This window comes from Brugia malayi, assembly GCF_000002995.4.
Source record: "Brugia malayi strain FR3 genome assembly, contig: Bm_v4_Chr1_scaffold_001, whole genome shotgun sequence".
Classification (NCBI taxonomy): domain Eukaryota; kingdom Metazoa; phylum Nematoda; class Chromadorea; order Rhabditida; family Onchocercidae; genus Brugia; species Brugia malayi.
Genome location: NW_025062475.1, coordinates 8,693,871 through 8,704,194, shown reverse-complemented (window position 1 = coordinate 8,704,194; position 10,324 = coordinate 8,693,871). Strand labels below are relative to the sequence as shown.

The 10,324-nt window shown below is 31.1% G+C and overlaps 1 protein-coding gene across 2 annotated transcripts in view; it reads left to right on the top strand.

The window, feature by feature from the left end:
* Window positions 1-3,389: 3,389 nt before the first annotated feature.
* Bma-dig-1 (Uncharacterized protein) overlaps window positions 3,390-10,324 on the top strand; it is a gene marked incomplete at both ends in the record, with an annotated part of 40,681 nt that continues 33,746 nt past the window's right edge. Inside the window, 6 exons of one of the 2 annotated variants that reach the window (XM_043077167.1) lie at window positions 3,390-3,585; window positions 6,837-6,932; window positions 8,976-9,132; window positions 9,300-9,526; window positions 9,839-9,955; window positions 10,150-10,254. In XM_043077167.1, the coding sequence (XP_042933101.1) occupies window positions 3,390-3,585; window positions 6,837-6,932; window positions 8,976-9,132; window positions 9,300-9,526; window positions 9,839-9,955; window positions 10,150-10,254 (898 nt within the window). The remainder of the gene's footprint in view (window positions 3,586-6,836; window positions 6,933-8,975; window positions 9,133-9,299; window positions 9,527-9,838; window positions 9,956-10,149; window positions 10,255-10,324) is intronic. The other variant, XM_043077166.1, reaches the window with a different exon arrangement.

The window sequence follows — 10,324 nt, the reverse complement described above, 5'->3', positions numbered from 1 at the left end:
ATTAACAGTTCTGATTGTATGATTTGCAGGCAATTGTTCCTGGTGGTGATATGTAGTGTGATGTATACAGCATTATTTGTTGTGATAAGTATATTAGCAAAGTGATAACGAAGTAGCGTCAAAAAGAAGAGAGAAAGACAGAAATGTAAGCTGAAATGGGCTAAAATAAGAATGCAAACGAAATAGGATGGGATGAATCTTCAGCAGAAATGAAAAGACGAGAGAATAACGAGCACCTGTAAAATTACTGCAAAATTTTACGAGCAATAAATCAAGCGGTGTAAACTTTTCGCCCTCCAAGATAGAACAGTAGAAGTTAGTATTATGTTTTGAACATAGATTTTCAGCTTTTTGTGATCTTGTAATCGTCACAGACAACACAACTGAAATGACGTGGAAGGTAAAGTTAAAATATATCTTAAGTATTTTCAAGATGAACCGTCACTGACGTATGTAGCTATAAAAAGCATCAGATAGATGATGTGAACATTTGAACATGAAAAGAATGCAGACAAGTTCCATTTCAATAAAAAGTTAAAACCTTGGCTATAATTTGGCCGATATGTAGAAGTTACTTAAATAATTTGTATGTCCTTCGAATGCTACTAGTTTACCTCCTTTTTTTCTTTCTCCCTATTAATGATTTAATTACAAGGAATGCTTCCTGATCCTTAAATATTCAGTCGAAATACTGTTTGTTCGTTAATTTTCAACTGCTCAGTAAAATGCTTCCGTGCTCGTCCCTTTATCATTGTTACAAGGTTTTTCAGTCTTAATTATTCATGTTTTATCACCAACATTATGGTGATATCATGATATTGATGGTGTGATAACGTCCTGACGCTAGCAATATGGTAACGCTTTGATTTTGACAATTTTCATTACTCACCAATTTTTCTTCATTTATCCATAAAGATGTTGATGTGGTTTTTGAAACCCACTTTTCTGCTTCATTTCTCGAAAACCTCCTGTTTGTTTGTGTATTAATTTCTACTTTTCAAATTTAGCCACTTAAAAGAATGTCAAATATCCCAATTTTTTTTTATTTTGCACAAATGTTATTCAGTAACCGTAATTCTCACTTTTCTCTCTGAAGTATTTTATGCTTTCGATCGTTTTCTAATACATACTGTCTTTTATAAAATAGAAATTTCATTTCGAAGACAACTTTAATTTTCAGAAGTACCAGCATTATTCTTTTTGACGAAAAAGGTAAGTAAATTGATGAGAAGTATAACTTCGTTTCTGAAATAATCGATTTCCTTGTTTAATGACATATTTATTAGAAATTGATATAGTAAATGGATGATTCATTTAATATTTCTGCTTGAATATTTTGGTAAGGTTTACTATCAGTTATACATTACATTGCATCAGAAATGGATCCTTCGGCACCTCCAAATGTCTTATTTTTAATACAAACAAAGAAGTGTAACTGCGTTTATAATTTCATCCACTCATCAATTCATACACATCTGCTTTATATCAAACTTATCAAAAAACATTCTTTTTTTCACTTTTTTTGACAAGAAGAAAGTGAATTTTGATGGATTTTGATCACAAAATAATGTCATCTAAATTAATGATTCTGAATGATCGCACTATCGATTATCAGATTATCTTTGCATCATTAAATATTTTTTGCATGTTGAATATGTGATATAGTCATTTGTCACACTTTACGTTTTGGTCTAAGATAGAACTCTTATAATGGCGAAATTAATTTTTTTCATTTGTTTACTTTTTGTGAAACAAGTTGAATAGAGAGTTTAAATGATAATAGAATATGAAATGTCAAAACGATCTGCTGAAAATTAAAATGTGTTCCTTAATATCAACGTTGATTTCTCAATTATCTGATAAAAAATATGAATCATCGTAAGTATTGCTCTTGTCTGTTCTTTCATTTACTATTACGTCGTTATTTGTAATCAGAAATTCGACTGAGTTTCTTTCATGTTTCGGTTCCTTAGGTTCTTCTTGAGAAGAGCAGGAAGATACCGCTGGCCTAGAAATTACTTTCTGATTTACAAATATCTTCTTGATAATCGTTAATTATTTTGATGAATACAGCAGTAAGAATTTTTTCGAAAAGTTATTTCAAAAATAATCTTATTTTGAGATTCATGTTTCAAAAACAATCAGTAAGGTCAAAAAATGCAGAGAGAGATAAAGAGAGAGAGAGAGAGAGAGAACATAGATGAACACAGACTAAAGTGACAATCATTAGTCATAATTTAAAGAAAAAGAACTTTAACTTGCTTTCAAGTCTCTACAACATTCTACAATGCTTTATTTTTGTGCTAACCTTTTAATTAATCTTTTAACATAAAGTTTCATTTTATTATTAACGCAGAAAGACATACCTCACTCTTCTTTTTTCTTTTACAATTTAGTGAATGGATATTTGACTTAGATTCCTAGTTCGGAAAGAGAGTACATATATATGTACCTTAGTTAGATTTAAGTAGTCTTAATTATTATTATTCTTTTGCTAATAAAAATATAATTAATTTTTTAACAGATTTGCTTGCTCCGTGTTATATTGCATGATCGTTATTTCATCCCTTGTAAATTTTTTTTTAAATTTAAAAATAGTGGATTAAATGGTGATTTTATTCTCTGATCTTTAAGTACTCAATTAATTGATTAATTGCTTACTTAGAAAAAAATTTATTGCTCCGAATATTTGATGCATTTATGAGACGATCGTTTTCAAGGTTTACTAAATTAAATAGCCTACTATATAAATGCAACCGAAACTTTAAATTCACATAACTTTTTTCGTTTGATATCGAATTAATTATTTTGCTGTAATTTTAATCTCTTTTAATTCAATTAATATTATAGAGCAGTCCAGTATAAAAAGCTTAGTAGTGCCATACAGTATAATTCCATTTCAAAGAAAGCTAAATAGTTCTGCGACAGGGAAAGCGGAAAATATCTGTGATATTGCCATACAACTGTTAGCATTCAACGTTTTTCTATTTTGAATAATTTGAATATCAATAAGTATTGTATGGTCCAGAAGTATTAAAAGAACAATACGTTACTGTTCAAAAGGTCAGTTTTATAGTTTCTTTTTAACACAAATATTAAGTGTAATAAGTTACTTTTGTGCTTTGTTCTTTGTGCTTTCATTAACACCGTTCACTTTTTTCACAAAATTTTTCAAGGATGAAATTGAATATGCTTAGTCCATAACGGTAATAACCATTCATCGCCATTAATCTCTTTAACTACTTTTAGTTTTGTTTTTCTATAAAAATCAGAAAGAGAGCTTGAATACAAGCTGGCAAAAGCATATATCTTTTAACACTTCTTAACTTAGAAAAGTGCTTTTGCCTTTATTCATTTGATCACAAATTGTTTTTAATTTCAGTAAAACAATGGCGCTTGGCCTGATTGTATGGCCTATACTTCGGGCCATATTGGTACTGTTGTTTGCGCCGTCAATACTAAGTCAGACACCTCTTGAGTTAAGTGAAGGAAGAAGTTCGGATAATTATATTCAGAGCTTATCTGGCGATCTGCGCATGGAAGATATTATGCACCAAATTAATCGTCTCAAACGAGCGACGAAGAGTTAGTTGTTGAATTTATGTAAAAACAAATAACTCAATAATTCGGTAGTTGATTCCATCTCTCTTAATGACTTAATTATGTTTTTCTCTTTCATTTTCTGTCATTTCCATTGACTTTTCTTATTTTTGAATGCTCTATTTCTAGATCTCGAGACTGAAGAAAGTTTCAACATTTTGCAAATTAGCCCATCACATTTGTTTCATTTTTTTTTCAAAACTTCGACTTCAAATTTGAGAAAGTCTTCAAAAAAAAAAAAAAAAAGAAAAAGAAAAAAAAACCTCATAATATTAATTTCAACAACCTATGGAACTGTCGTCTCATAATTAATGAAATATTAAATAGTCAAAAATTTTTTGACAAATTGCAAAAAGTGTATTGTTGTCATATTATTCTGATTTATTTTGAAAAGTGCAGAAATTCTCTACTCATCCATCTCGGATATATCAGCGCATGAGCTTAGTTACAATCTAAAATTTGATTTTTCATTCTCACATTGAATCATTTCCTCATTAACTTGAAGAGAATGGCTTAACAGCTGAATTGTACTTACAGTTGGCCTGAGAGCATACAGTTGACGACGTATCCCCAAATAATGCCTTTATTCCTCAGTTACATTACAAACGAAACTCTTACAAAAGTAAATGTTTTTGAAATTAATGCCTTATTTTTGCTGAAAGGACAGTATTTATAGTTACTAATCCTTTATCTATTAAGTTCTATTATCAGTAACGGAATGTTTTATATAGCTGTCCGGAAGGACTCGATAATTCGTTGTTTATGCAGTACGTTTCCGGTAATCTTACACAACGGCCTGCAACACTTTCTATGGCGCGTTGAATTCTATTTACTCTTAATGCAATCCTTTGCTATGTAATTTTGCAAACAAAAGACTTTGGCAACACTTTTTAAAGAAACTTCCTGCTTTGATCAAGTAAATAGAAAAACTTTGAACTGATGATATTCATGTTTATGATTCAGTGAGAGAAAGACAATATAGCACTGCATTTAGAACATTTAGGACAGTTTAAATATAGCTCTTGCATAACCGTAAGATTTGAAGATAACTTAAAGTATGTTGATAGCCAGTTCGAGCATGTTGAAACGTGAAATTATACTTAAGTACGTGGAAAAGTGACTGGAAAAAGCTCAGCTTAAAATAATGCTGCAGCAGTACTTGCTTTATGCCTTTTTCATTACTGCTATTTGCTAAAAACATGCTGAAAGCTTTTACAGCGAATAATAGATTGACCGTTAGTCTTTTTTATTCTCATTTTTATTCTCCCCGAATTTTACACAAGCAAACTCTACAAATATGATTTGGCACATACCAGGCCATTTTCATTTAATTAAAAAAAAAAATGAATTGCCTTTTTTTTTTGCAAAATAGTACTAATTTCAATATTTTCCGATCTTATGCAAATCGGTTTACTAGCGTTGCAATTGCTGCAAATGCTACCATTTATTAAATTTGAACCTCCTTCATTGTAATTACATTCGAGGTTTGAGGCCTAAAAATAATTTGGCAACAAAAGCATTCTTAACTTTTTTGAATGTACAGGTTATCCTGGCAACATCATCAAAGAATGCGGCCTGCTGAGGAAAGGAGATTCTCGGAGAGGACCAGGTAAATAAGCGAGACAGTGAATGAAATGAACAAATTTTGTTTTGATTTAGAAATTTTCAGGCGATCAGCATTATGCGCTGACATTTTGATAAAAGAGTACTTCACAATTTCCTTTATTTTCCACTTCTGATAAAGCAAATAAGGCTTTAAAAACATTCTTGTGGATCTGAATACCTCACAACTATTAAATTCTTCAGTTTCATTTTGAGAACTAAATCCTTTCTTTTTGAAAGCCTTCATATTGGGCAGTTTCATTCCGGACTGATTGCCCAGTACAATTTCTCATCATTCCGATCTCACAGCACATTCCCTACTCCACATTCGCTTTCAAATCAATATCTTTTGCCTGATACAATCATAATACAGCTTTTCTGTTACCCATCACCTGTAATTCTCTGGTTGGTTCACGCCTCAACATTATCCACCTTTTTCTTTCCTGTGCTTATCACTGCATCCAGTTTGCATCTTTCCGTCTCTCACATGCTTCTTGCACATACCCAACACAACAGCAACAAGAATTGCATAACTAGAAAAAGCCTTTTGGATAAAGTTCGATTCACTAGTAATATCTCTTTTTTGAATGTTTCGAGCTTAAATTGTTATACGATGGCTTGTATTTCAGCAATATTAAAAATCGAGACTTTGAATTTCCATTCAATTAATTGAATTGTTATAACTTAAAAGTGACTTGAAGTAGCCAAGAATTTATCAAAATTAATGAAATCAAACAAATTCTCAGCCTCATAGAAATTTTTAAGCTTGCATAAGTTGGAAATGAAGTACTTGGCAAATTCTAATATTCTCATTACTTCTTTCTCATTTAATCGTTGTGATAGTGTTCTGAATTAAAGTAATCACAGAATAGTTTGAATGCTTTTTGGTTTTTAATGAAACGAGTAAAATTTGACTCAAATGAAATTTGGAATTTAATTGGATGAAAGAGATTTACTGAAAAAGATATCTAAAACACGGTTGTTTCCGAAAAGTCATCCTAATCTTAAAACGAAGTCAAAATTTCACACTATTGACGTGTTTTCTATGAATCATAATGCAAATCTGGATAAAATAAAATTTTTGAAATCTTCCAAAGTCAGCTTATTACCGTATAGAACATTTTTATGATCATAAAAACATAAAAATGATCATAAAAAATTTTTCTCTTGCAACTATACATACCTATTAAAGGTCAATTAACGAGGCATGGTGTATAAGCTTGATCATGACTTTAATTTTACAAAATATGAATGTTTCTTTGAGAAAAATTGAATGGAATTTGCTTTGATCAAAGTAAAAAGTATTGCGTACCAGATCACAATAATTTTTAATCTGTTCTTAGGCAGATACACCTTAAAACTGCTCATGTCAGCTTCTTTTTATTTTGTTGATTGTTACCTAAAAATATTTGCAGCACTGGTGGATTTATTACAGCCATGATTAACTCTCGAACTTCCAACTTTAAAATTAATTCATGTTCGTGATCAAATTGTCAGATATTGGAGAATAGATTAAGCTGTAAAATGAGTCGATTAATAATCATCATAACACATTTTTTTGAATTTTGAATTCAAAATCAGTGATTACAAAAAAGAGGGTGAATCAAAATGATATGGAATGAGAACACCTTCAGATTATCAGCAATCGAGTGTCGTTCTGTCAACGAACGACACTGGCCGATGTGTGGTCAGTGCTGACAAAGCTAGCCATTACTGCGGCGACATCGAAGGTTCGTGCCACCTGTCATACTAATTGAAGTCAACGCCTTTTTTCTAATCCAAAAATTAATAAGTTGAGAGAAAGAGAGGGAAAGAGAAATGAGACAAAAAACATAATAATGGAAATTTTGTTAAACATAACATCCATCATTACTTGCTCATCTTCCTCCACTTATTACTTTGAGTATCCAATTAGATTATTCAGTTTATACAAGTTCTATTATTCAGAATGCTTATTAAGCCTACTTTCTAATATGTTGTAGTGTGGTACTATGAGGAAGAAATGTCTCAAATTCTAGCAAAAAATCTGCACTCTTTTTTCTAAGGTATAATGAATTAAGTTTAATCTTTTAATAATCTGAAAGATTATTAAATAGGTAAATGTTATCACGTGCAACCTCGAAAGCTCTTTTTCGACTTTTTATAAAACAAAAATTAAAAGTAAAACTCCAACATAAAACCACACTAATTTGTTGCCAAGCCTACTAAATAATAATAAAAAAATACTAAATATCAAATAATTGAAAGTGACACATATTCAGCGACATTATCACTTCACTTTCCTTTCATACCTCAGGTATTTTAATTCTTGATGCTCAAGTGGTCTCTCAAATTGTAGAATTAAACATAATAAGCTTTATCTGACCCATGGATAAAAATGTGTAAAATCCATTTGAGAATTTTCAGTTTTCGTATTGTATAAAACTTGTTATTATATCATTATATTATTCAATAGTTTAGTTTTTGCTAATTTTTTTTGTATTCTTCAAAATTCCTACGGAGGATTGGAAAATTGGCGTTGCGTTGTGTTGTATGATTGTGGTGTGTGCTCCGATTACCTTAAACAATAAAATTATAATTTTATTTTTAAGTTTGTTTTCCTCAATTTTTTTCTTTTTGTGTATAATTCGAAAATTTGTGTCATAATGCTGTTGTTGTGAACTTTGACTTTCAGCTCACCTTTGTTGCAATTAGTTCGTTTTTTTCTCATTCCTTGCATGATTTTGTCCGTGGGCTCGGGATTTTTATGCACTTAATTTTTATGATACTTTTTATGATAATTTGGGAAAATATTTAAGAAAATTTTATGAAATCTAATTTGAGAAATTTAAGAAAATCGAAACTGTAACTGAGGAAAAATTTAATGAGAAATATCACTTTTTGTATTTATAAGCGCTGTAACTTTTATTTGTAAGTTTTAAAAGTGTTTATGGCAAAATTTCATTTTTATGTCAACTTTTTCATTCAGAGTTTTTTTTTTTTGAGCGTAGCAAACAACCAGAAAAGTGAATTCTAAATTAAATGCATTTTAATCTTTTTCGATTTAACATCCACAAAATATGTCTTATAACTCTCAGATGCTGAACAAAAGAGCAAACATAACTTTCAGTTTAATTTATAAAACTTCTCTGCATTTATCCGCACTGAAAAATTTAAGATTTCTGCTATTTAGTGGTTGTGGCCTATGTTATCGTTTGCATTCTTTTGTAGATCAGATAGGTTCGGCTTCTTCTGGCTGCTGTACTGTTTCGCATCAGTGGAAAAAGACATTCGTGTCACTTCTTCAATATTTGTGCATGTTTGAGGTGGAATAGAAGTTCATCATTTTTATTTACTATTCTATTTTTCACTTGTGAAAACTGCATGCATGCATGCTTATCAAGTTTGTAACAGCATGAAATTAAAAAATGTAGAGCATGTCTTGCATAGATCTGTTTAAGGCATTTCAATAAGGCATTACCGCTTGCAACAATTTAGAGAATTTGAATGGATTTCAATTCATCCAGTTTCAAGAACATCACAACAAGAATATCATGTGATAAATTCTGACATATCCAATGCATTTAAATTACATGCATTATACTTTGCATTGATTGCACATTTTCACTTTCCTGGATTTTCATAGTAGTTGGGAAATTTTTTTAATGTTCTAATAACAAATCAGAAAAAGATGCTGAATTTGCAAGCGGTGCATGCTTATCGTTATGAATCAAGCTATTTCTGCAGCTATTAACTATTAAATCCAGGAATACGTGACTTCATAAATTTTACAGTGACAGCACCGCCATTTCCTCCTCCCGAAGCTGGTCAATGTCATTTTTCAAGTGAAAGTAGTCGTGAGATTTGTTGGCCAAGATATGAGGACTTGGACACGACCTGCACAGATATAGGAAATGGTATGGTCTCGGCACCCGCTGTCAAACATGCTGCGTTAGTTGAATTTTTATTTATACTAAATATCAAACAACCAAGACACACTTTCACTACTTCGGTAGGTCAACCTACTGAAAAATTACTTTGCTTGAGACGATTACTTGAGACTGACTGCTTAGCTTCCGCTGCTGTCAACTAATATAATTTTCTCACTTACATTGTAGTATTCGTGCTATGGCATTCGTACCGCCAGATAATCTCCGGCGTCTTGTACGACAGTATTACCGACAAAAAGGTTTATCTGTTCCACGAAATACAACATTTAGTAAGAATTCATTCTTATTTGCATTATATGAATGCGATGACGGATACGAATTTGTGGATGAGGTGAACTCTATGTTTTGTATCAACCGTCACTGGGTTATAACACCACCAAAATGTCGCGGAAAAGGTAGTTTTGGACTTTGAAGATTAATTGAAAATTCAATATTGAAGGGTTAATTTATTTGAGTGATGAAGTATGTCAGAATATTCGCCGTGTCACAACAAAAGTTCTTTTTATATAATTTATAGTGGATTTACAAAATATGAAGTAAGCAAAATAATTAATGTGGTAAATCATTTTGTTCCTTTCCAACTATCTTCGAAGCCACCAATCCTGAAATCTCATTGTTCATCAGTTCTTCAAATTTCACTTATAAATTTTTCTCTCCCTTCGCATTTAGTTGTAGTGTCAAGGACATTTAATTTTTTTGTTTTGAAGGTATGTGTGAAATAGATAACGGTGGATGTAGTCATTCTTGTCTATCAATTGAAGACCGAATAGAATGTCGCTGTCCACATGGACTGGTTCTTGGTAGCGATCAGAAAACTTGCATCAGTAAGACTTCTCATTATCACTGGGAAAAATCCCTAATTTTTTTTTTAAAAATGCTTTTATTAATGCATTATAGAAAAAGCATCCCGCAATCGTTGCTTATAACAAATCCGAAAAGCAACGAATTACATCCGGAAGAAATACTATCAAAATCTAATAAATTCAGTGCAACACTTTTAGTATTAAGATTCTTTCAGAACCGATCCCGAAGAATTTATGCCGCATTCTTAACAGTTGTTCATGTACCGCTATTAATGAAAATCAGTATTCATGCACCTGTCCAAAAGGAGAAAAATGCTTGCGTAAGAATCTAATTCCTTTCAAAAAATTGGACACTTAAAACAATAGTTTAGCATACAATACTTGCATATT